Here is a 26,922-nt window from a genome sequence, read left to right on the forward strand (position 1 = left end):
GCTAGGGGACAGAAAGGTGCTGAATTCTAATTTTTTAAAAGCAATGTATCTTGCAAACTTAGGAACATACCTAAAACTGAAAGTTAGTAGAGTTGGGGAAAAAATGTTTGGGAGTCTTACCCAGGGTTTGAAGCCCATCTCTGTACAGTTTCTTCATCATCACCATCACACAAATCAGCAAAAGTGGCTTCTAAATCCTCTAACTGATGAATTCGAGTATCAACAATATCGACCAAATCTTCCTTTAAATACATTGGAAAACTGAGATTATATAGTGATTCTTTCAAAAAATAAGCAACATCCTATTACAAAAAACCTTGGCTCAATTAGTTAAAACGTAATTTTCGAGTACTAACCATGGGCTTTGCCAACACACACACACACACACACACACACACACACACACACACACACTTTGAGCAGTCTTTTGAGATGACTCTAGTACTTTGCAAGATATTATTAATTATATGATAAATGAATAAAACCCCAAAGAAACAAATGGAGAATACCTCTGTTAGGTCAGTGCTGGGTTTCTTAAATTGGTACAGCTCTTGTAAGATTTTGTACTCCTCCTGGAAAACAAAACAAAAAATCCACATACCAGAAAAAATAAAGTTAAACTTCTTTTAACGATATGCTTTAAGGAAGAGACAGCTTTGCTTGTGATACAAAAATATCTCAGATAATTATTTAAAGGTTTGTATAAGAGAATCAGGCAAAATGTATACTTTAAATTTTTATTGTAAGTATCACTTTTTAAAGGCACCTCTATCCAGTTGGGCATGACAATACTATGTAAAAATTATCTAAGGAAGCATACTAGGGGGCTAATGAGTCAAGAGACAAAAATATTTTTAATAATATTCTGCTATATAAATGGCATGTCCTAGGATCTAAACAGACTTTAGCTGTTTATAGGACATATACATATCTTTAATAACAACAAAGCACTCCCCATGCCCACTTTGCAGAAGAGAACTCTGAAGTACACAGACAATACTGGAGGCAGAATGTCAAAGACACAGAATATCTGTCAGGAGGCTCCACGTAAGGGAAGAAAGATGCTTGCTATACAGACTCTGCAGGAGAATGTTTCCTTTTGTTTAGCACAGCTACATGGATCTATTATATAGGTGGGTACTTCTGGCCCCAGTAATCCCATTTAGGAGTATTCTCAGGAAGAGTTTATACCCAAGAGCTAAAATTCATTAAACACAATGTTGTGGTATATCTTCAGTGCTTTATTCATAATAATAATCCTATAAGTTGGGTCTCATTATTCTGATTTGATACTTGAAGAAACTATGGGTCAGAAAGGTTAAGTAAGTTTCCTAAGATCATATAGCTAATAAACAGTAGAGGTAACAATAGAATGTAACTCCCTCTAACTTTTGAACATGCTTTTTTCTTCTTTCTTTCTTTCTTTTTTTTTTTTTTTTGAGATGGAGAGATGGAGTCTTGCTTTGTCACTCAGGCTGGAGTGCAATGGTGTGATCTTGGCTCACTGCAACCTCCACTCCTGGGTTCAAGAGATTCTCCTGCCTCAGCCTCCTGAGTAGTTGGGACTACAGGTGCATGCCACCACGCCTGGCTAATTTTTGTATTTTTAGTAGAGATGATGTTTCACTGTATTAGCCAGGATGGTCTTGATCTCTTGACCTCGTGATCCACCTGCCTCAGCCTCCCAAAGTGTTGGGATTACAGGCGTGAGCCACCGCGCCCAGCCAAATCAAGAGATGGTCCTTGCTCTGCTGCCCTGGCTGGAGTGCAGTGGTGCAATCATGACTCACTGCAGCTTTGACCTCCCAGGCTTAAGTGATCCTCCCATCTCAGCCTCCTGAGTAGTGAGACCACAGGCATGTGCCACTATGCCTGGCTAGATTTAAAAATAGTTTTTTTGTAGAGATGGGATCTTGCTACATTGCCTGTGCTGTTCTCGAACTCTTTGGCTCAAGTGATCCTCTTGCTGTGGCCTCCCAAAGTGCTGGGATTATACACATGGGCTACCATGCCCAGCCTGAACATGTTCTTGAAGAAACAATGGACAACTGTCTTTCCTAATGATATTTAAAAAATTGCTATTAAATAATAAAGTGTAATATGCTTTTTAAAAAGTCCATTGTACCAAAGGGTATAAAGGCTCTAAATATCCTTGTGTTCCCAGGTTTCCTGATAGCACTCTAAAAGGAATAACTGCCTCTGAATTTCTTATGTAACTTTCTAGAAACTTTCATTACAAATATTTAGTTGAGTAATCAGGCATGTCACTGTTTAAGGAATAATCTGTCTCACACAGGATTTATATATAGAATATCTCTGGAAAGGTACACAAGAAACTGACCACAATATTTGTTTCTGAAGCAAAGAACTGAGGGAATGGGGATGTAAGGAAGAGAGTGCTATATTTCAATGTACACTTGTCCCTTGGTATCTGTGGGGGATCGGTTCTGGGACCTCCTGTGGATACCAAAATCTGCGGATGCTCAAGTCCCTGATATAAATAGTAGTATTTGCATATAACCTATGCATATCTTCTCATATGCTTGAAGTCATCTCTAAATTACTTATGGTACTGAATACAGTGTAAATCCTATGTCAATAGGTGTTATACTGTATTGTTTTTTATTTGTGCTATTTTTTACTCTTGTATTGTTGTTTCTAGTTGTTTTTTATTTTTTCCGACTATTTCCTATCTGTGGCTGGTTAAATCCAGTGATACAAAACCTATGGATACAGAGGGCTGACTGTATATACTTTATCCATCACCTATGTATATATTACCCCAATTAATAAATGCAAAATAATAAATACTATCTAGAGCAGCAGTTGGCAATCTACAGCCTATGGCCTGTTTTTGTATGGCCCTCAGGTTACGAATGGTATATACAACTTTAAAAGGTTTTGAAAACAACAACAGAGAAAATCAGCAGAGATTGGGAACCCCAAAGCCTAAAATAATTACTAGCTGGCTGTTTAAAGAGTTTGCTGATTCCTCATCTAGAGAAAAGCCATACAATTCTCAAGATCCATGTGTTAAAAATACAATATTTACCTGAGTGAACATTTCTTTGAAGGGATTCTTGACTGAAAAAAAATCCAAGTCAATATCTAAAACAAATGCTTTCCCTTTCTTCAAAATTTCCAGGATTTCTCCAGTGCTGGCTGTGGTCTGGCATTCCTGATTTTCAGAAGAACATGAACATGACGGTTCTGGACAAGTCTGGCCACTTCTCTGTGTCACTGTGTCCTTTCCCAGTCCTTCTGAAGAAGAGTCACAGTTAGTAGAGGCAGTGTTTTCCGAATCTTCCAGGGCTAGCTTTGGTTTCTTAGCAGAAGACACTGCATCATTTTCTTCTTGATTGTTACAGAGTTTATAAGGTTTTACCATAATTACATCCAATTGTAAAGGTTTTTGGTTCTCTAGCTGGTCTTCAGGTACATACAGACCATCACTTAGGAAGTAATGATCTGTACTTGTAACCCTGAATCAGAGGAAAAAACGATTTTTAAGAAGAATGGGCAAATTAGTTGACATTTCACTATGGCATGGCAGAAATAAACGAAAGGACCTATTTGACAAAAACTGAGAGCAGTCTCTAGTATTTGTACTTCCTGTTCTTCTGTAGAAAGAGCAGTCCTCAAATTCTTAGCTGTACACACAGCTGTCCCATGAAAGGATTATATTTCAGTCTGCCTTGCAGCCTGATGTGGCCAGGTGATTAAATTCAGGCCAGTGGTTGGGAATGGAAGAAAAGCCTACAGAGCTTTGCTATCCTGTTCTGCTGACTGGCATGTGAACACAGAGTGGGGAAGCCACCTTGGACTATAAGGACAAGGGCAATATTCTAGAGATAGTGGTGCACAAAGAGAGAAGGAAGTAGGGTTCCCCAAACTCTAGAGCTGCCACATAGGCCTGGACCGTGTATAGTGAACTCCAATATAAGAATCAACTCTCTCAAGCCAGTGCTCCTTTGTTCTCTATCAGTTGAATCTTTATCCAAAAAAATCATTTAAGAGAAAAATTATATCTGGAAATAATTTCTCTTACTAGAAATTCCCCGACATATTTTAAAGCTGTTAATTTCTATAAAACCATAAGATTTTCAATGAAAAGTGACTTGGTAAATACTTTAAACAGTGAAGCCAAATACTCCTTCTAGAGGCATGCCTTACCCACCTAAAATAATGGTTCACATTTATTTCCCACTTGTCCTCTCCCAGCATACATGGCTTTAAACTGTAAAAGCTATTTTCTAAAAACAGATTAATGACATAATGAAACTAATGTCCAGGCTTATTAAAAACTGTACAATCCTAAGAAAGACAAGGCTGTATTCCTCAACCTAAATTTATACTCTTTTTAATAACAGTAGTTTTCCCGTGTTCTGAGCATACAAACATACAAATATTTATCAAACTGCACACCTACATGTATATGTGTCTCTTCCATACATTTTTACTTGCAGGAATAACCAAAATCATGAGTCAAAATCTTCCAAAATTGTTAATCACACATGGAGTTTCAAATGTCTGTGTCAGATTGCTGAATATTATTTGATTTTGCAGGTTAAATTAGGCCTAATCACTGAACTATTCAATAAAAGCCCTACTAGTACTTTACACATACTGGTAGTATATACAGTATTTACAGGCTGAGTCTTAATTATTTCTTTTGAACTATATCCGAAATAAATACAATTTTCATATATCACAGCAAAGCTATTTCTGCAAAAGAATCTATACTACAAAAGTTAATTGTATAATTAAGAATAAATTAGAAATAAAAAGTATCATTTTTCAATGAGAAAGACTATCTTATTTTCAATGTATTACTATTTCATTCCATTTTCCCTAAGGTTCTAGAAAGTTATGGCTATACTGCTTAAAATATTCATCCCATCGGATTGCAGCCTTCCTGCAACGCTCGGCCCCAGGATTCCCCTGGCCGACAAGGAAGCAGCTTTTGATGATGCAGTGGAAGAATGAGTGATCAATGAGGAATACAAAATACGGAAAAATAACACTCCTTTTCTTTATGATTTGGTGAAGATCCATGATCTGGAGTGGCCCAGCCTAACTGCCCAGTGGCTTCCAGACATAACCAGACCAGAAGGGAAAGATTTCAGCATTCATCAACTTGTCCTGGGGACACACACTTCGGATGAACAAAACCATCTTGTTATAGCCAGTGTGCAACTCCCTAATGATGATGTTCAGTTTGATGCGTGACACTATGACAGTGAGAAAGGAGAATTTGGAGGTTTTGGTTCAGTTAGTGGAAAAACTGAAACAGAAATTAAGATCAACCATGAAGAAGAAGTAAACAAGGCTCATTATACGCCCCAGGACCCTTGTATCATCGCAACAAAGACTCCATCCAGTGATGTTCTTGTCTTGGACTATATAAAACATTTTTCTACGCCAGATCCTTCTGGAGAATGCAACCCAGACTTGCATCTCCATGGACATCAGAAGGAAGCCTATGGGCTTTCTTGGAACCCAAATCTCAGTGGGCACTTGCTTAGTGCTTCAGATGACCACACTGCCTATGGGACATCAGTGCTGTCCAAAGGAAGAAAAAGTGGTGGATGCGAAGACCATCTTTACAGGCCATATAGCGGTAGTAGAAGATGTCTCCTGGCATCTGATCCATGAGTCTCTGGGTCAGTTGCTGACGATGAAACTTACGATTTGGGATACTCGTTCAAACAATACTGCCAAACCAAGCCACTCAGTTGACACTCACATTGCTGAAGTAAACTGCCTCTCTTTCAATCCTTATAGTGAGTTCATTCTTGCCACAGGATCAGCTGACAAGACTGTTGCCTTGTAGGATCTAAGAAATCTGAAACTTAAGTTGCATTCCTTTGAATCACATAAGGATGGAATATTCCAGGTTCAGTGGTCACCTCACAGTGAGATTACTTTGGCTTCCAGTGGTACAGATCACAGACTGAATGTCTGGGATTTAAGTAAAATTGGAGAAGAACAATCCCCAGAAGATGGGCCACCACAGTTGTTTATTCATGGTGGTCATACTGCCAAGATACCTGATTTCTCCTGCAAGCCCAATGAACCTTGGTGATTTGTTCTGTTTCAGAAGACAATATCATGCAAGTGTGGCAAATGGAAGAGAACGTTTATAACAATGAAGACCCTGAAGGAAGCATGGACCCAGAAAGACAAGGGTCCTAGATGTATATGACTTTACTTCTTGTGATTTTAAACTCCCCTTTTTTCTTCTCAACCCTGAGAGTGATTTAACACTGGTTTTGAGACACAGACTTTGTTCAGCTATCCCTCTGTAATAGGTACCACCAATAATGCTATTAGCCCAAACAGTGGGTGTTTTCTAAATATGAACGGTTGGGAGGGGGGGCTTGATTCAGCAAAGCCCCAGACTTACATTGAAATTTTCTTCAGGAATTTTCCAGTAACAAACCGAGGTCTAAAGTAGCTACAGAAAGGGGAATATTACTTGTGATTATTTTTCTTATGCTATATCCCCAAGTTTTTCAGACTCATTTTAGTAAAGGCTAGAGTGAGTAAGGAATAGAGCTAAATGAGGTAGGTGTCTGAGCCATGAAGTATACATACTGAAAGATGCCACTTTAATTCAGGAAATAGGGGAGATTCGAGTCATATATTTGAGTAGATTCCTACTCAAATCTTGACACCTGACTTCACAGGATGCACATTTTCATATGTAGACCAGTTTCCTCTTGGTTTCTTCAGTTAAGTCAAAACTACACGTTCCTCTTTCCCCATGTATTTTTGCTCATTAGTGTATTTCTTGAGTTGTTTTCATGTTGTTTCTTTCCTTTCTGTGAAATGGTGTTTTTTTTTTTTTTTTAACTTGGGACCACCAAGTTGTAAAGATGTATGTTTTTACTTGACACTTATGCCACAGGTAGACTGTCAAGTTGAGAAGAGTGAATCAATAACTTGTATTTGTTTTAAAAATTAAATTAGTCCTTGATAAAAGTTGCATTTTTTTTTTTTTTTTAGGAGTTAGTCCTTGACCACGAGTTTGATGCCATCTGCATTTTGGGTGACCTGTTTCACCAGCAGGCCTGTTACTCTCCATGACTAACTGTGTAAGTGCTTAAAATGGAATAAATTGCTTTTCTACATAAAAAGAAAATTCACTCTATCAGAAGAAAATTGTAAAGAACATATTGGTATTTCTAAAGGTATGATAGTATCACAAGATACACAAAACATTGGTTAAATAGCTTATACAGTAAAACAGTTGTACCTGTATCTCACGTCAGAGGATGCTGTAATTTACTTTAGATTAAGTACTTATCTGAAACTAATTATATTATAATTAAGAAAATTAAAGCCCCAAATCTACTTATTCAGCTGTTGGATTTATAAAAAAATCAAAATGAGATAATTTTGCCCTTTTGCTGCTAATTGTTAAATTCAGCAGACAACAGTTACATTGAGATGTACTACTGAATATATAAATCTGTAAGATACTTCAATGGATTAAGGAGTTTATCACCAACGAAGCCCAAATTCCTGAGGATAAAGATCACATTCAAAATCTAATTTGACCAGCAACTAAATATAAATGGTATATAATGAACATCAAGAGAATTAAAAGTTTGTTCTTGGTGTTTTGAGAACTCTTTGGAGAAGCTGAGGCTTAATCTGACCCTATTTGTGGGCAGAGACTTATGAAGTTATTATAGGAATCTAAAATAAGATAGAAACATTCAATAACCTCCATATTCACAAATATGAGGAAATTACCTGATCGTTGTGGTAGAAGTGTCTTTGCCTACTAAAAAGTGGTGTCTGCCCTCTCTGATTTGCTGAGCCCATATGGGATGAAACCATATTACATGTGAAAAATGGCCTGCATAAACCGCGGGCATAATCCAATTTTCAATACTTAATTCTCTGGAAAAGAAATAGAAAGACAACATTAAAACTTTCAGGTTTTTTCTTCCCCAAGTGTAATTTCATCCACAACATTTTAAGACCACAGGTATCAAAGTGTGGTCCCTTGGCGGTTCCTGAGGCTTTTTCTGGGACATCTCTATGACAAAACTATTTTCATAAAAGTACTGACATATTGCTGGGCATGGTGACTCATGCCTCTAATCCCAGCACTTCGGGAGGCTGAGGTCGGTGGATCACAAGGTCAGGAGTTCGAGACCAGTCTGGCCAACATGGTAAAACCCTGTCTCTACTAAAAATACAGGGTTCGAGTCCAGTTGGACCAACATAGTGAAAACTCATCTCTACTAAAAACACAAAAATTAGCCAGGTGTGGTGGTGGGTGCCTGTAATCCCAGCTACTTGGGAGGCTGAGGCAAGAGAATTGCTTGAACCCTGGAGGTGGAGGTTGCAGTGAGCTGAGACCATGCCACCACTGCACTCCAGGCTGGGTGACAGAGACACTCCATCCCAAAAAAAAAAAAAGTACTTGGAAGACAGTGTGGCGACTCCTCAAGGACCTAGAAATATAAATTCCATTTGACCCAGCAATCCCATTACTGGGTATATATCCAAAGGATTATAAATCGTTCTACTATAAGGAGACATGCACACAAATGTTCATTGCAGCACTGTTTACAATAGCAAAGACCTGGAACCAACGCAAATGCCCATCGATGATAGACTGGACAGGGAAAATGTGGCACATATACACCATGGAATACTATGCAGCCATCAAAAACGATGAGTTCATGTTCTTTGTAGGGACATGGATGAACCTGGAAACCATCATTCTCAGCAAACCGAAACAAGAACAGAAAATCAAACACCGCATGTTTTCACTCACAGATGGGTACTGAACAATGAGAACACATGGACACAGGGAGAGGAGCATCACACACTGGGGTCTGTTGGGGGGAAATAGGGGAGGGACAGCACGGGGTGGGGAGTTTGGGAGAGATAGCATGGGAAGAAATGCCAGATACAGGTGATGGGGAGGAAGGCAGCACATCACGCTGCCATGTGTGTACCTATGCAACAATCTTGCATGTTCTTCACATGTACCCCAAAACCTAAAATGCAATAATAAAAAAAAAAAGACCAAATCAAGGCCAAAGAAAATGAATTTAAAAAAAAAGTACTAAGGTATTATTTCCTGTTTTCATTTATTGACATGCGTCAAGATGGTGCAAAGGCAATGGTGGGTTGATGTTCCAACGTTAACTAAGGCAGCAGTACCAAACTGTTAGTAGTTACTGTATTCTTCATTACCAACCACTAGCACAATAAATAAATAAATAAATATAAAAGTTTCATTTGAGAACATCTGAATTTTATTAACTTTCCATCCTTAGTATACATTTTTAAATATTGTGTGTGGCAAAATCAGAAATGCTCTGAAAGCTCTTCTGCTATACAGTTTGAAGCATAACAGTTGTCTCAAGGAAAAGCACTTGTGACTGAACTTCGAGCTGAGCACTATTTATCTTGAAAGGAGTGATCAATAAACTATGGTTATTCACACTTGACACTGAATTGCTGAATTCTACATTTCAACTAAGCTTTCATAAACTACTACCTGTCAAGTTTTCTTGTACTATCAGACTATTATCGAAGAAGGCTATGAAAATACTCTTTCCTTTTCCAATTACATGTCTGTGAAAGCCTGAATTTTCAACATATATTTCAACCAAAACAACATATGGCAATGGACTAAATGCAGAAATTGACATGAGAATCCAATGGTCTCTGTAAAGTTTTAGCAAACATTAAACATTGGCCAGGCTGTTTTTGTTAACAAAGTTTTTTTTTTTTTTGGTTTGTTTCTTTTAAGAGATGGGGTGTGGTGTGGTTATGTTGCTCAGTCTGGAGTGCAGAGGCTATGCACAGGCTTGTTCACAGCCTGGAACTGCTGGCCACAAGTGATCCTCCTACCCTAGCCTCCTGAGTAGCTGGGACTACAGGCTCATCCACCATGCCCAGATTGTAAATAAAGTTTTATTGGAACACAGCCACTGTCATTTATTTACACAGTGCCTCTGATTGGTTTCATACTGTAGCAGGAGCAGCCGTGGGAAACGGATCTCTCGAACACCGAATAAAGGAGGAAGTTTATTCCGCCAGGAGACCAGGCAGTAATTTGTTGAAAACCCAGCTCGTTTAACAAAGGAAGGTTCTGCCTTTAGATAGGCTTATACTTTAGATATTACACGTGGAAGAATCTTAAGTTTATAGCTTTAGGACTCACATGTGAAAAGGTTTCTGGTTTGATCTTGTTTTAAGTAAAAATAGTATCATCCAGAGAGTTTCCCCAAGACCAAGCGTGTTATTTTCAGGAAAGAGATTCAGGAGGCGCCAGCTGGCCTGCTCTCTTTTCTATTGAGCTGCACAGTGGATGACAAGAGTGGGAGGGAATCCCAGATGCCTGGGTCTCCTTCCTCAATACTACAAAGGCAAAGATAAGTAGTGGCAACAGAGACCATATGGCCAGCAAACCTAAAATATTTACTAATTTGGCTCTTTAAGAAAGTTGTCAACACTTGTTCTAAACAAAATGAAAGAGGCACAAAGAGAAACAAACCCCCCCCAAACCCATAAGGTTAGCAAAGTCTATTTGCTATAATTGCTTATTATCTACTGCGAATTGTACTTCAAACACAAAAGACCATGAATAAAATCACTTATTACCCAAAGAGTGTTTCCTTATCAAACACGGTGTCTGCTGGCATATTCACAGGAATAAGGAGGTCTGGATGTGAATCAAAATGTAAAAAACTTATATTACTGGCAGGAAGATGCTTTGAGCCAATGGCTCGGTATATAAAGGGTAGAACCTGTAAAAGACATAGGCATACAATCAGAATTAATACTGAAACCATGAGCACACCCCCAACTGCAGACTGAAAAACAATGCGAAACAATGCACATATCGAAAGCATACTATGCTGTCAAAAAGTGGAAAAAGAGCCAGGTGCAGTGGCTCACGCCTGTAATCCCAGCTCTTTGGGAGTCTGAGGCAGGTAGATTGCCTAACGTCAGGAGCTTGAGCAGCCTGGCCAACTTAGTGAAAGCCCGTCTCTACTAAAAATACAAAAAAATTAGCTGGGTGTAGTGGTGGGCACCTGTAATCCCAGCCACCAGGGAGGCTGAGGCAGGAGAATCACTTGAACCTGAGAGGCGGAGGTTGCAGTGAGCTGAGATCATGCCACTGCACTCCAGCCTGGGCAACAGGAGCAAAACTCTGTCTCAAAAAAAAAAAAAAGAAAAAAGTGGAAAAGGATAAAAATTTGTTTCTTGTAAATGGTGCAGATGATAATCTCAAGCATTACGTTGTCCTCAGAACTTCCAACTTGCACCTCCAGCTGCCTTCCTGCTGCCACCTTGAACTCAACAGGTCATGAAGGGAAACAGACCAGGACTGGGGCTCAGGAACAAACTATCGCTTAATGCCTGTTCTAACACTAATGAGGTGTTCAAGGTACTCTAGGTCTCAAAGTTTTATTTATTTATTTATTTATTTTCTTTAAAAAGAGATAGAGTTTTGCTCTGTTGTCCAGCCTAGAGAGCAGTGATGTGGTCATGGCTCACTGCAGTCTTGGACTCCTGGGCTCACGAGATCCTCCCACCTCAGTCTCCTGAGTAGATGGGATCACAGGCACATGCCACTATGTGCAGCTATTTCTTTCACTTCCATTTTTGTAGAGATGGGGTTTCGCTCTGCTGTCCAGGCTGGTTAGGGTCTTTCTGGTACCCTGAGAATGGTGGGGTTGGGCTAGGTGGTCTGTAAAGGCCATTTCTCCTCTTCGATCTTCTCTAGTTTTAGGTTTAATATCTAATTTGAAAGCATTGTCTAACCCAGGCTTTCTCATTCTCTCAAGGTCATAAACCTTATATCTAGGTCCTGAGAAACCTATCTTCCTCTCCTATTAATTTTCACCATCAGTAAATCCTTCTTCTTTTTTAACATCCAGAGAACCACCTCCCATCCCCAAGCCTACTGATGCTACTTTAAAACAAATTTATTAGATCCATGGGCCTCCTTTGTTGACTTGGAAAAGTCTAGATTAAGACACCCATTTAGCTACTGTAAAGCAGCACGGCCATAAACATAGAAACCTTTTTTAGTGTTTATATATGCAGGCACCGTGTTAAAAAATATATATATATTTTTTACACAATATGGGCCGGGTGTGTAGCTCATGCCTTAATCCCAGCACTTTGGGAGGCCGAGGGGGACGGATCACCCGAGGTCAGATGTTCAGACCAGCTTGGCTAACATGGCGAAGCCCCATCTCTACTAAAAATACAAAAATTAGGCGGGCGTGGTGGCGGGAGTCTGTAGTCCAAGTTACTCAGGAGGCTGAGGCAGGAGAATCGCCTGAACCCCGGAGGCGGAGGTTGCAGTGAGCTGAGATCACGCCATTGTACTCCAGCCTGGGCAACAGAGACTCCATCTCAAAGAAAAAAAAAATTTTTTTTAAAACACATTATGTACACAATAGTACTCCTAACGTGAGTCCTACGATTGCTGTCCCCATTTCAGATCAGAGCCCAGGTTCCAAGCATAAAGCCTTCCATCTAAACAGCAGGGCTGTGATACGGCAATGCCAGGAGACATTTGGAAGCCAGAGTTAACTGCAGGTTAAGGACACGGGGCTCTGTAGCCAGACTGTCCGGTTCGAGTCCCCACGCTACTAGTTGTTTGGTCCTGGGATTTGGGGCAAACCGAGGTAAATACATTGCCCCGACCCGTAGGAAGCGCACAGAAACGTTAGTTCCTATTCTTCCTAGTTAGCTGTTTCGGTGTCTTCCCCCCAGCAACGGAATCGGGCAGTTTAACTCTGGCTAACTCTCAGGCCTCCGAGGCTAAGGCTGTGCTGTGCTGTCTGCTCGGTCCTCGGAGCGTCAGGGCGTCGCCGACTCGGCCCCAGAGCCCGGCCGCCATCCGCTCACCTCCTGATGATCCTCCACCACCCACACAGGGAGCTTCGGGTAACGTCGGAGGCCAGTGGGCCATCCGGCGGTGTCACTCATGTTTTTGCGCCCGTCAGCTTTGCAGTAAAGCGGTAGCAGCTGCAGCTGGAAAGCAGGAGCCTCAGTCCGGCTTGCCCTCTCCCGGCGGAAGCACGCCTTCCCCCGGTTGCGTTTTTGGATTGGAGGATTTAGGAGGAGCGGGGGCGGGCTCCAATGGGTATTTTACTGACTATTGGTCTAGACGTCCATCGCTCTCTTTGACGTGCCAATCACCGCGTACAAGGCCCTGCGGTGGGCAGAAGCGTTTTTCTTCCCTTGGCCCAGCTTTCTCAGAATTGCTTTTTAATTCCCTCGGTTTCCTGTTCCGGAGGCTCGGGCGGCGCCAGTGTCTTGGTGCCTGCAGTAGTAGCCTGGCTTTGCTCTGACGGCGATCTCGCGGCCTGAGAGCCTTTTATAGGTAAAAGGGGTACTTTGCAAGTGTTAGAAGAGAGTTTCCGAGTGTCAGAATTTAAAAGTCTCTGGGGCTGGGGTGAAAGGCGTCCGGGAATTGGGGTCGGGCAGCCCCACTTCCGATCTGCAGCTAAGGGCAAAAGAACGACCCTAGGCCTGGATTCCGCAAATAAATGGAAGTGAAAAAGGAGACCTTTCATTCATTTGTGGAGTACACGCTGTGGTCCAGGCCTGGGGCCGCCCGGCTCTCGGAGGGGAGCGAGATCCTGAGCTCAGCGCCTGTCTCGTGGGGCGCAAGGTCTGGCGGGAGATGCAAACACTAAGCATGCAGTTACAGAGCAGGGTGAAGGTGACTGCCCTGCAGATGCACCTGGGGAAAGAGGGAGGTCTCAATAAAAGTGTAGTCACACTTTACAACTCTTTTTACAGGTACTGACGTTCCTGGCCGTGTTAACTATTCAAGACAGCTCCCTCAGTGTCTCTGCTTTCAAACAGTAACTGAGAAGAGACGGAGAAAACAGTTACTTTTCCAGGAGCAGTGAATTCCTTGACTTTGGAATTAAAGTTTGCATTCACAACACAGCCGGACTGTGCCGTCAGTAGGTCAATTTCATAATGAGTATTTTTAGATTTTCAGACTACAGAAACATCCGCAAGGATCTGATAGTGAATGTTGAGCTGTTGTTACGCACTGTACAAGAGTGTTTATGACCCTGACTTTTGCCCACCTCTAGGTTCAGCATACATCTTTGTGTTCCCTAAGCCCTGCACATACCTCTTTGTGTGTGTGTGTGTATTGCATTATTTGTATTTTTAAAAAAGCTTATTTGTATGTGAATTCTGAGTTCCTTGAACCCTACAGGTTGTGTGTCTTATCTCTGAGTCTGCAGGGCCTGGGACAGTGCTTCCCGTGTATGGGCTCATTAAATGTCACATGGATCAGTGAAAAGGTCTGCTTTCTGTTGTGGGGGTACTCGGAAGGGAAATGTACAGTAGTAACATGGAAACATACTATTGGTGAGACAGTAAAATTTATTGACCACCTACAGTGTGCAGGATGCTTTTCCCAAAGGATACGGGATACAGAAATGACTGAATCAACCCATGTCATCAAGGAACTGATAATCTAGTGGAGGAGTTAGACATTTGCATACTTCACCATGATGTGAGGCAGCCTCTGGTAAGTGCTGTGAAAGAATTAAGTATAGACTAAGTCTAGAGGGAATGGGATTACCTAAGTGAATCAGGAAGGGCTTCATAGAGGAGGTGGCATTTGAGGTTGGTAGCTGGATAGAAACTCATTGGACAAATTCCTATTTTTTTTTGATGGAGCTTCTCTCCTGTTGCCCAGGCTGGAGGGCAATGGTGTGATCTGAGCTCACTGCAACCTCCGCCTAGGGTGGGAGATTTTAGAGAGGAGAATGGCAGGAAAGAACTAGCTGGTTCTTTGTACTTGTATGGTAATCATTTGGGAAAATATGGAGTAGTAGGCTCTTTCTGGAGGTACTGGAGAACAAGTCTGGGTTCAGAGTCTCTAGGGTCTTAAATGCCAGCACAGAGTTTGAACTTGATTCTGTTGGCAGTGAGTAGCCTATGGTGGCAGGAGCAGCTGTCTGGGCCCCAGGTTTATCATGAGGTACGGGACTGGATCATAATAATCAGGAGCTGGGCACAGTGACTCATGCCTGTAGTTTTAGCTATTTTGGAGGCTGAGGTGGGAAGATTGCTTGAGCCCAGGAGTAAGAGAGAGCAGTAAGTTCTGACTGCATCACTGCACTCCAGCCTAAGGACAGAGTAAGACTCTGTCTCATAAAAAAAAAAAAAAAAAAAAAAAAAAAAAAATCAGATATTATTTGGTGCCCTTATTTATTAAGCACAGTGATTGATAATATAATCTAAAATTATTTTCATGAGCCATTTGAAAGTCTACACAGTAAAGTTCTATTGGTGAGACTTTTAGTTAGAAAGATTTTAGGAAGATGTTTCTATGTTAAAGCTTTTTGTACTCAATATTTTTGTGAGTTTTTTTTGGATGTTTTGCTGAAGTTCAAGTATTTGGAAAAATCATTCATGTTTACAAGGTTTTTCTGTGGGAGGAACTGAGAAGGAAAATCAAGAATCGTAACTGTTGTGTTAACAAGATTATGGTTCTGTTTGAATTGGAATGCTGGCCTCACTGTGATGTTTGTGTTTGGTCTATGCCTACATGTTTTTACCATGAAGGGAACTAGAATATGAAGAGGGAGGGGGGAAATGATTTTTTTCCCCTAGTCTTTTAACAAAGTAGAGATGATCTATGCCTCTGATTTAAGTCTTTTTAGCTGGTGATAGTTTTGAGTCAGCAAAACTAGTAATAAGGACATTTTATTGTATTTTATTTTATTTATTTTTTGAGACAGAGTTTTGCTCTTGTTGCCCAGGCTGGAGTGCAATTGTATGATCTCAGCTCACTGCAACCTCTGTCTCCCAGGTTCAAGCTATTCTCCTGCCTCATTCCCCCGAGTAGCTGGAATTATAGGCATGCGCCACCACGCCCGGCTACTTTTGTATTTTTAATAGAGACGGGGTTTCTCCATGTTGGTTAGGCTGGTCTCAAACTCCTGACCTCAGGTGATCTGCCTGCCTCAGTGTCCCAAAGTGCTAAGGACATTTTAAAATTTAAGAACATTTAAAAATATATTTGGAAACTTTAATACAGTTCAACATGCTTTTAATTTTGTTAGTAGGCTAAGTGTATTGGAAACTGCAAAATCAGTGTTATGGCAATTGCAGAAGTATTTTTTAGCATTGGCAGTTGGGGAAACACGTTTATGTCAGCTTCATTCTTTTTGTTTTTTAGAGCTTATTCTCTGCAGAAGATGTAACATATCCAGGCAGTGCATCATGATGCAAGGCAATACATGGTGAGTGTTGCGATAGGAATGGCAGTAGTTAGGAGAACAGAGAGAGGAACAAACATTGGTGCTGGCCTATAGAGGGTGGAAAGGATTTAGATACATGGGGAGGGGATAATATGCTTGTTCTTTCAGCAGTGGGCACAGTACAACAGAGGGCCATGCATGGGCCTAGGAAGCCAGACCAGAACTGTTAGTGGAAATCCCAGAGCCTGCCTTGATAGCGCCTGTAGTTCCGAGGTGCGGTAGACATTAAAGGTGGAATTCGGTCCTTAGCAGGTGGACTGTAATTATTGTAGGACCTGCTAAGAAGCAACAGAATGTTGTGAGAGCAAGGAACCTAATGAATCGCTGGGGGCAGTGACAGGGTTGTAGAAAGGCCAGCAAGTATATTATTGTAATAGTTATGTAAGAGATGATGGTGTGAAGTAGATTAATTCAGGAAATATTTATAAAGCAGAAACAATAGGAATTTTTGTTTATTTTTTATTAAGGGAGAGTTGCCATATAAGTGATAGCAATTTTAAAATAGAGTTTTAGCTAAGGATGTGGAGGTGAGGGAGGACAAGTCAGGTGATTGATTCCCTGGTATATGTCTTAAGGACCATTAATGGTGTCATTTATTGAGATAGGAAATACTAGGAAAAGAGCAAATATTTGTTTTGGAGAGAAAGGTCATTAATTCCTTTTAGCATATGTTATGTTGAATTTGCAGTGTCAGTGAGACACTCAAGGAGAGAGATCAGGTTGGCAATTGGTAGTGGGGGTCTGGAGCTCAGAAGCTGGGGGCTAAAGATGTAACTTTGGGAGTTACTAACAGATTGGTGGTAATTGAAGCAATGCAGATGGGTTGTGTCACTCTGGAAGAGAGTGAGCAGAGTGCCTGGGCTAGACCCCTGAGGAATACCAGACTGTTAAAGGCCCCCTAGCAAAGGAGAAGCTGGCATGGGAGACTGCCAGGAGCAACAGCCAGAGACATGGGAAAGCCACAGTGAGGGCGTTATGTCAGGAAGCCAAGAAATGCATCCATGGGGGTAAGGGCTGGGGAGGCAAGCGGGGAGGCAACTGGACTGACCCAACAGAGATCAAGCAAGTTGATTGAAAATGACCTTTGGTTTTCAAGACGAGGTGAACACTGATCATGGTCCTCATTGGAGGGTAGCGGAAGCCGAAGTTGGATTAGAGTGAGTTGGAAGTGTATCCACTTTTGTCTTAGCTTGGGCTGCCATGACTAAATGCCATAGACTGGGTAACTTAAGCAGTAAACCTTGATTTCTCACAGTTCTGGAGGCTGGCAGTCCGAGATCAGGGTGCCTGCACAGCCAGGCTTCCGACGCACACCCTTTTCCTGCCTTGTAGGTGGCTGCCTTCTTGTAGTCTCACTTGGCAAGGGGTGGTGGCGGGGATTTCTTTTCTCTCCCTCTCTCTATAAGGGTACTAATCGCATCATAGTTACCTCTCAGATTCCCCACTTCCATATTGCATCACCTTGGGCGTTAGGGTTTTCTCGGCATGAATTTTGGGGTGGGCACACATCGGACATTCGGGTTTCCTCAGCATGAATTTTGGGGTGGATACAAACATTCAGTCTGCCCCCACTTTTTCTGGTCATTTGACTGTGAAGGGGAGGACACAGAAGGGGGCAAAGTCAAGGGAAACCTGGAGGCCGAGGAAAGTACTTTATGCTGGAGTAAACCCAAGCACTTTCAAATGCTGATGCGAAGGGTCTGGTAGTGGGGACGGGGAAGATTGCAGAGGGAGGGTGGTAATCCCAAATACACATTTGGAGATGGCATCTAGAGCACCTGTGGCAGGATAGGCTTTGACAGAGGAGGGAATTGGGAGAGGCTGGAGTTGGATCCATTGCAGGAATGGTAGGAGAAGTTGAAGGAGATCTTTTCTGATGGTTTTTGTGTTTCCGTTTGGTAGGAGACTAGTTATGTGTTGACCATGAAGAGAGAATGGGATATGGGGAAGGGTCCTGAATGTTTTCAGTAGTTATGGTGGGTAGTTCAGAAAGTAAGCTGACTACTGCACCATGCCAGAGGAATGGGTTGGCAGAAGCCAGTGATCATGAATTTCTTTGGCCACCCCCCTGCCCAGTCAGGTATTTTTCTATAGTACTACTTTGGTCAGCCTCCAGAAAGCAAATTGTTGGGCTCTTTGAAGGCTGGGGTATTGCCAGCTTCTTGTGACTGAAGTAGAGCAGGGCAGAGGAGTGCAGGGTGTTAAAAATGAATCAGGGAGATGCTGTGCCAGGCAACTGAGTCTGTGCTGAATGGAGAGGGAGGTGAAGATGGGAAGATGCTGGTGCAGATGTGCTTGGGACCTCCCATGGTGAGGTCAGGATCAGACGGCAACTTGAGCAAAGTCATGATAGCAAATGGTTGAACAATGGGATGTTGAATTGCACATTTTGGAAGTGGAGCAGCTTTCAGGAATGGTCAGTCCAGGGACTAAACATGGCAGTGGGTTGGGTGGCCAAGAAAGGGGAAGAGGAGTTTATTGACCTTGAAGGGTTTCAGATGTTAGCAGGAACCCAGTATTGAATGGGTGGAATATTCCAGTGCCTTCACTAGGGAATCTTTGAGTTGCTCGTGAAGATGGTCAGGCATTTACGAAACGCTGTTAACACAATGAGGATTAAAAAAAAACAAAAAAACAAAAACACTCTTTCCTTTTTTTTTTCCACCATGAAGTCACAGAATGTCGTTCCACCCAGGACGAGGATGTCCCCGAGGACGAGGAGGACATGGAGCCAGACCCTCAGCACCATCCTTTAGGCCCCAAAATCTGAGGCTGCTTCACCCTCAGCAGCCTCCTGTGCAATATCAATATGAACCTCCAAGTGCCCCTTCCACCACTTTCTCAAACTCTCCAGCCCCCAGTTTTTTGCCTCCACGACCGGACTTTGTACCCTTCCCCCCACCTATGCCTCCGTCGGCGCAAGGCCCTCTTCCCCCCTGCCCAATCAGGCCCCCTTTCCCCAACCACCAGATGAGGCACCCCTTCCCAGTTCCTCCTTGCTTTCCTCCCATGCCACCACCAATGCCCTGTCCTAATAACCCCCCAGTCCCTGGGGCACCTCCTGGACAGGGCACTTTCCCCTTTGTGATGCCCCCTCCTTCCATGCCTCACCCCCCGCCCCCTCCGGTCATGCCGCAGCAGGTTAACTACCAGTACCCTCCAGGCTATTCTCACCACAACTTCCCACCTCCCAGTTTTAATAGTTTCCAGAACAACCCTAGTTCCTTCCTGCCCAGTGCTAACAACAGCAGTAGTCCTCATTTCAGACACCTCCCTCCATACCCACTCCCAAAGGCTCCCAGTGAGAGAAGGTCCCCAGAAAGGCTGAAACACTACGATGATCACAGGCACCGAGATCATAGTCATGGGCGAGGTGAGAGGCATCGGTCCCTGGATCGACGGGAGCGAGGCCGCAGTCCCGACAGGAGAAGACAAGACAGCCGCTACAGATCTGACTATGACCGAGGGAGAACGCCGTCTCGCCACCGCAGCTACGAGCGGAGCAGGTAAGCCACACGTGTGTATTTCTTTAATGAACCGCAGGGGCCCAGGCACAGTCATTTTCCATTTATGGCAACCAAACCAGAAGGGTCCAGCAGTGCATCTTGATTTATACAAGGAAAGAAAGCACATTTTGGACTCTCTTTTCAAGAGGAAGAAACGACAAACTGACAAGTAAGTAAGTTGATGTCAGAAAAAAATTGCTTTCGAAAAGCATTCCAACTCTATCAGTGTAGATTCATTTCAGTGAATATAACTTTTACTCCGCAGAATGCAGTTGACATTTTAATGATGATCCCATGAGATAAAAGATCTTGTATTGTTTGTGTTATCATAGATTAAATTATATTCAGTGTGATCATAATATCAGGTTACAGCATTTGAGTTTTTTTGGAACTGGTGATCTGCATGTTAACAAAGAATCAAATTAGTTAACGGGCAAGACATTCTGATTTTTAGGATAGGTAGAAATTTATTGTACATTGTTGCCTTCTTGGTTTGTTTCTTTGTAATTTAATGAAGCAACATTATTTACACATTATGAAAGTTAGTTTTCAAAATAGCTTTTTTTTTTTTTTTTTGTGATAGAGTCTCACTTTGTTGCCCAAGCTGGAGTGCAATGGCGAGATCTCAGCTCACTGCAACCTCCACTTCCTGGGATCAAGCGATTCTTCCACCTCAGCCCCCCAAGTTGCTGGGATTACAGGCATGCGCCACCACACCCAGCTAATTTTTTTGTTTGTTTGTTTTTTGAGATGGAGTCTTGTGTCGCTCAGGCTAGAGTGCAGTGGCGCAATCTCGCCTCACTGAAACCTCTGCCTCCAGGCTCAAGTGATTCTCCTGCCTCAGCCTCCTGAGTAGCTGAGATTATAGGCATGTACCACCATGCCCAGCGCATTTTTGTGTTTTTAGTAGAGACGGGGTTTTGCTGTGTTGGCCAGGCTGGTCTTGAACTCCTCACCTCAGGTAATCCACCTGCCTTGACCTCCCAGAATGCTAGGATTACAGGCGTGAGCCACTGTTCCTGGCCCCAAATAGCTTTTAACCCGATTTTGTTGCATTGAAATGGATTCTTACTGAAGAAAGTTGCATTTAAAAAATACGATTCCATTCTATATTATATTTCTTTTTTCAAAAGACTAAACATATATAAGTATGAGAGAAAAAAGGTTTCAAGGACGCATTTCTAAAACTGGAATTCTAGCTGGGCTTACAGAAATACTCTGAAGTTATATGCAACTTTTTGTGTGTGTGTCTTTCTATAAGGAAGCTTACATCAGATTCTCAAAGAGGAGGGTGTGAGTCTGTTATCCTAAGAGCCTAAGAACCATTGGTTTATATGGAAAATAAAAGACACATCAGTTGTGCTAATGTTTATTGATTACCTCAGTGAACCTTTGGGTTAATGAAGATTTGAGGCCTTCAGTGGTCAAGCTAATTCCTGTGCTTCTCTTTCATTCCCCTGTAGTGTACTTACCTTCATTGTCTGGTGGGACTTTTGCGCTGAAAGTGTTTGAGCTCCCCAAACCAAGTCACTTCACTCTGTGGATTTGCAGAGAGCTGGTCTTGGCTCTTGTTGCTCTGCAGCTGATTTCAGGAACCAGTTCACGTCTGTTTCCACATTTTTCTGATGGCTTTATTGATTTGGTTCTGACTGAACATTTTGCCAGTAAATTAAATGGTAGTGGCCATTCTCTGCCCTGAAGAGAGGGACTAGTGCTCAGAAGGTTCAGAAGGAAAATGCTTTGTTCCCTCTCGCTGGTGGCCTGGTAGAAGGTAGAAGGGAATGTGTTTCTTGTAGGGATGACTGATTTCCAGTGGGCCAAAGCTGAGTAAGAGTTGGTAGACTTTAAAAACTTTTTCAGCTTGAACTGCTGTTTCTGGTCAGTATTATTCTGTGATGGACTAGCTGGCAGAGGCATGTGATAGTTAATGTTATAATTTTATAGTGCAAATCTAAACTGTAAAGAGTAAATCGTTTCTAAATAGTTTTCTTCAGACTCTAAAGTAATTGTTAACAATCTTGTTTCTGGGAATTTTGCGGCAAACATTCTAGATAGTGTTGTATTTCCCTCTCTGTTTTGAGAGGCTATAATTAGAGGCATTGTCAGGGCTCTGCTGTAAATCCTACATTTTTCCATCAAGGCTTCAACTTTGAGTTTTGTGTTTGTTTGAAGAAACTCAGAAGTCCTGTGAATTGAGGATCTCAGTAAAATCAAGTGTCATAAGAATTACTTCTAACCTGATTTATCCTAAACCTCTTTTACTATGAGGATCTATATCTTTCTAAAATGGTCTTTATTTATATTCGAGTTGTTTTATAACATGCTTGGGGCATTTGCTCTGGAGCTGCCTAGTGGCATAGCTTCATTATAATTGGCTCTCTTTGGGATATTAATTAGGCGAAGTGTCAGTCATCTGTTTTATATGGCATGCTTCTGTGAAACAAACATGGATCATGTGAAGTCCTAATATAACTCCTAGAAGTATACTGGGGAAATTGAAACTTCATAAATTTGGATTGTGTTAAGTTTATGCAAATTCTGTAGTCTGTCCTCTGGCTGCTCCTCCCCTGCTTCTTGGGGTAAATTTATCAATCCTTTTACAAATTCTATCTTCCCTCTTTCTCTATGCCTCTGAAATGTGGTCGAATAACAATTGCAAGGTTGTTTTAGGTTGGACTGTTTTTAGGAAAGATCTGTATAGAAGTGGATATATGTATCTGCTGTCACGAAAGATGAAAGTTACTCTAGGGGATGAGGAAAGAAATCACACAGGCAGATATAGTGCACCAAGCACACTGTTCAGCTGAGTGGTAAGGAAGTGTGCCCTGGGCTTCACCCGGCGAGAATTCTCACAGCTGTCCTGGTGACAGTACACGTGTAGCTGTTGGAGAACTAGCATAATGTACCTAAGGAATATCTTAATGTTTGCAAACAAGGAAGAATCTTGGGAAAAGTAACACAAAAATAGCTTCTTTTTTGCTTTAAGTGAGTTTGTCTTAACAGTGTTACTAACGTGATTTATATCCAAATTGTTCTTTTCAAGTCCTACCCATACAGGGGTACCAATCATCATTAGAAGTGTTATTCTTCTTCTTTTTTTTTTTTTTTTGAAATGGAGTCTTGCTCTGTCAGGCTGGAGTGCAGTGGCGCGATCCCTGCTCACTGCAACCTCTGCCTGCCGGGTTCAAGCAATTCTCCTGCCTCAGCCTCCCGAGTGGCTGGGCCTACAGGCCTGCGCCACCATGCCCAACTAATTTTTTGTAGTTTTAGTAGAGATGGAGTTTCACCATCCTGGCCAGGCTGGTCTCGAACTCCTGACCTTGTGATCCACCTGCTTTAGCCTCCCAAAGTGCTGGGATTACAGGCATGAGCTACTGCGCCCGGCCAGAAGTGTTATTCTTAAATGCAAAATTCTATTGACTACATGTTAAAAAACAAAAATTAGAAATATCCTCTAATTAGGATTTTTATTTGGAAATATAGGCAATTCTTTTCAACAGCTGTGCCATTACAAATTACATATATATTTGACATGTGGCATGGTTCACCAATTTCTATACAGTAATTGAGATTTACTGCCCAAATGTAAACTGTGATTTTAGAAATGTGTGAGATGAAGAATGTAGAGTCCCAATCTCTGGCTGCTCTATTTGGGACAGCTGATATATGCCTGAGGATTGTGTGTATATCGGAAACATTATTCAAAGGAGTCTTCCTCTAGAACAGGGAGATCTTTAAGTGAAAAACAACTTCTGTTTTAATACCTAAGCACTCACTGATCTCTGTCAGTTTTGTAAGTTCTATTTTCAATGTATTAACATTTCTGTTTGGTGATAGCTTGGGGGATATTTTTGAGTTCAGATATTTTTATGGTCTTCTTGCTGGACTCAGGTTAATATAGCATTTTATTTTTTATATTCTAAGATTGGAAGGTTACTTCCTTTAGACTTACGGTTCTGATTCAGACACACTAGAGTTCAGATTTCTCTTCTAGATCCTTATTGTTAAATAGGCTCAAAAGCTATTATTATTAAACTCCAATTTTACATTGGAAGGTTTTTAAAATTCCTCATTCTATTTTTTTACATTAAGTAAACCCAGCATCTTCATTTAGAGTTTTTTTCCAGGTGAAAAATAGTATTCAAGTGACTCAGCCATGGCCTTGTGGCAGATTGGTGATAGTTTGAACTACAACTCAAGCTTATAAGCCATAAGTGTTAAGAGCTCTTTTATTATAGAACCTTGTCCTAATTTTCACTATAAAAGCTTTATAATTTGCATTTATTTGATGGGTGAACTAGAGCATTTTCTAGAAATCAGTAGTTTTCCCTGTAGGTTAAATAACCAAGGATTGGCTGATTGCAAGATCTTAAAGGGAAGATCAGGATAAAATTTCCTTTATTGCTTAGCATCACATATGACTTCTTTCTTTAAAGAAAACCGCAAAAATTGTCCGAGTTAGTTAACTTCTGTAAAGGGAAAAGCTCCTTTATAACCTATAATAAATTAAGGAGGCATAAAAATGTCCCCTAGTGAATAGTACCTGAAAAATTCCTAGATGTGGTCCATTGATTTAGAAGATGAATTCAGTGAAAAGAGATGGTGTTTTTGAGTCTTTCTGTTGAAAACAGCTCTGTGTATTAATTCCTTTAAGAGAGCGAGAACGGGAGAGACACAGGCATCGAGACAACCGAAGATCACCATCTCTGGAAAGGTCCTACAAAAAAGAGTATAAGAGATCTGGAAGGTAAGCAAGGAGTTGACACTGGAAGAAGTCATAGGATTCTCTCCTTGAATTCAGATTTTGTGCATGTATAGAGTGTCAGCAAAGTCTTCATAATGGGCTCAGAGTCTGTCCAAGATGACCTGTGAAAAGCGAAAGCAGCCTGTAATTTAAAAGCCTTTACTTTCAAGATGTGTTGATTATGCACAAGGAAAATCTTGATAAATTTCCAACAATTAGAAATTATACAGACCACTTTTTCTGACCACAGTGCTATAAAATTATACATTAGACAGGGGCCAGGCGTGGTGGCTCACGCCTGTAATCCCAGCACTTTGGGAGGCTGAGGCGGGCAGATCACCTGAGGTCAAGAGTTCAAGACCAGCCTGACTAACATGGAGAAACCCCGTCTCTACTAAAAATACAAAATTAGCTGGGCATCGTAGCACATGCCTGTACTCCCAGCTACCTGGGAGGCTGAGGCAGGAGAATTGCTTGCACCCGGGAGGTGGAGGTTGTGGTGAGTCGAGATTGCGCCACTGCACTCCAGCCTGGGCAACAAGAGCGGAACTGCGTCTCAAATAAACAAGCAAGCAAACAAACAAAACTATACATTAGTAATTCATGATATTTCAAAAAACCTTGGAAATCCATAATTATACTCTTAAATTTACGTGTTTCAGAAAAAAGGAGCAAAACTGCAGTCATATATTCATTAGAAAATGACAATGCTTAGATTGCTGTCACCCACAACTTAAAGGGTGTAATCAATTCTATATCCCAAAGTAAAATGGTCTTATACGAATATAATGGTAATAAAGAACAATACTCTAGAGTCTGAAAGATTTGGTGTCAGTTGTTAGCTCTCCCAACTTTATTATTGGGCAATGTTATCAGTGTCTTGGTTGTAAACTGAAGACAGTTATATGTACCTTCTTGGGTGCTGAGGGGTCATTGAGATAATGCATGTCAAATACTTAGAGCTGGGCCTGAAATAAGTGTCAAATAAATGGTAACTATGTGTGTAATTATTATCTGAGCCCTTGGCTACATAAATTGGTGGAGCTTAAGAAAAACAAAAAAAGGGACTGGGTGCAGTGGCTCACGCCTGTAATCCCGGCACTTTGGGAGGCTGAGGCGGGCAGATCACAAGGTCAAGAGATCGAGACCATCCTGGCCAACATGGTGAAAACCCATCTCTACTAAAAATACAAAAATTAGCTGGGCGTGGTGGCGTGTGCCTGTAGTCCCAGGTATTTGGGAGGCTGAGGCAGGAGAATTGCTTGAACCTGGGAGGTAGAGGTTACAGTGAGCCGAGGTCTCGCCACTGCATTCCAGCCTGGCTCCCAGCGATGGAGCGAGACTCTGTCTCAAAAAAAAAAAAAAAAAAAAAAAAAGGGATTTAAAGATAAATTAATGAAATGGAAACAGAACTGTAGTCATATAACTATATTGTAAGTAAATGCAAGTACAACTTTTAAAGTGAGAAATCAAGAAAAGAAAAATGTACATAACATTAGGTTTCAGAAAGTGTATTGTTACAGGAATGAAAAGAGATTTAAAAATTTAAAACAGTATAAAAATTAACTTGAACGTGATGGGTTGATTCCTAAGAAAGCAAAAATAATTTCACACAAGAAGCAGAAAACTTTAATAGGTCAGTAATTGTGGGAAAAATGGAAAAAGCTGACTTTGCACCACCTCTAAAAAAAGTTTTAAAGTGGTCTTGAACAGTAAAAGATGGAAAGAAAGCTCAGCTCATTCTGTGGTAGCAGGAAAAACCAGATGGCAAAACTTAACCAAGGGAAAAAAAATGACACAAAATGATGCAGCCATCTCTCTTACAAATGTGGATATAAAAGCACTAATTAGGATATTGGCAAATGTTTTCAGTAGTTTATTAAAATAACTGATAGAGTTTATTCCAAGACTGCATGGATAGGAAAGTTAATATTAGAAAATCTATATTCTTTTTGTCAAAATCTGTAGGGTTATCTCAGTACTTGCCTATGAGATATTTAAAGTAAAACCAGCATCCAGTTGTGAGTAAAAACTAATAAACTAGAAATATTAGCAGACGTCTTTAACATGATGATGAACGCTAGCTCATGATGACCCTGTGGATATCATCCCTGATATGTAGTGTTGAAACTTGCAGGTTTTTTCCATACAAATTTGAAAAAGGGCAAGGAGGCCCCATTGCTTATCATTGTTACCCAGTATCCTTATGACACAATCAACATGCTAATTAAAAACATGCTGTTTTTGTGTTTCCCGGGTATTGTACTGCTGTGGGTGGTATAGTCATTGAGAAGGATCCTCACTTGATAGGAAAAGGAAAGTTAAGTGCTGCAGGTGCTCTTGATAGGACAATTACATGTTGCTCCAGGTTGAATAA

General features: G+C 41.3%; 2 protein-coding genes and 1 pseudogene across 11 annotated transcripts in view; 2 read left to right on the top strand and 1 right to left on the bottom strand.

Moving 5' to 3' along the window:
• The window catches only part of C1H5orf22 (chromosome 1 C5orf22 homolog), a 29,004-nt gene extending 15,930 nt beyond the window's left edge, over window positions 1–13,074 (bottom strand). The window contains exons 1-6 of one of the 3 annotated variants that reach the window (XM_074386857.1): window positions 12,904–13,074; window positions 10,639–10,699; window positions 7,762–7,911; window positions 3,053–3,482; window positions 510–572; window positions 121–242 (exon numbers count right to left, since the gene is read on the bottom strand). In XM_074386857.1, the coding sequence (XP_074242958.1) occupies window positions 121–242; window positions 510–572; window positions 3,053–3,482; window positions 7,762–7,911; window positions 10,639–10,699; window positions 12,904–12,967 (890 nt within the window). In that variant the 5' untranslated portion in view covers window positions 12,968–13,074. Of the gene's footprint in view, window positions 1–120; window positions 243–509; window positions 573–3,052; window positions 3,483–7,761; window positions 7,912–10,638; window positions 10,785–12,903 lie in introns of all 3 variants that reach the window. The other 2 variants (XM_003936205.4, XM_074386860.1) reach the window with 2 other exon arrangements.
• On the top strand, window positions 4,870–6,195 carry LOC104652696 (histone-binding protein RBBP4 pseudogene; annotated as a pseudogene).
• A 165-nt stretch (window positions 13,075–13,239) lies between the features above and the next one.
• Window positions 13,240–26,922, top strand: part of DROSHA (drosha ribonuclease III) — a 135,688-nt gene continuing 122,005 nt past the window's right edge. For 2 of the 8 annotated variants that reach the window (XM_010346696.3, XM_010346697.3), the window contains exons 1-6: window positions 13,240–13,381; window positions 13,804–13,973; window positions 14,424–14,554; window positions 16,214–16,277; window positions 18,968–19,801; window positions 24,456–24,548. In XM_010346696.3, the coding sequence (XP_010344998.1) occupies window positions 16,258–16,277; window positions 18,968–19,801; window positions 24,456–24,548 (947 nt within the window). In that variant the 5' untranslated portion in view covers window positions 13,240–13,381; window positions 13,804–13,973; window positions 14,424–14,554; window positions 16,214–16,257. Of the gene's footprint in view, window positions 13,382–13,803; window positions 13,978–14,423; window positions 14,559–16,213; window positions 16,278–18,967; window positions 19,802–24,455; window positions 24,549–26,922 lie in introns of all 8 variants that reach the window. The other 6 variants (XM_039469429.2, XM_074386882.1, XM_010346698.3 and 3 more) reach the window with 6 other exon arrangements.

Source organism: Saimiri boliviensis, chromosome 1, assembly GCF_048565385.1.
Source record: "Saimiri boliviensis isolate mSaiBol1 chromosome 1, mSaiBol1.pri, whole genome shotgun sequence".
NCBI classification, from domain to species: domain Eukaryota; kingdom Metazoa; phylum Chordata; class Mammalia; order Primates; family Cebidae; genus Saimiri; species Saimiri boliviensis.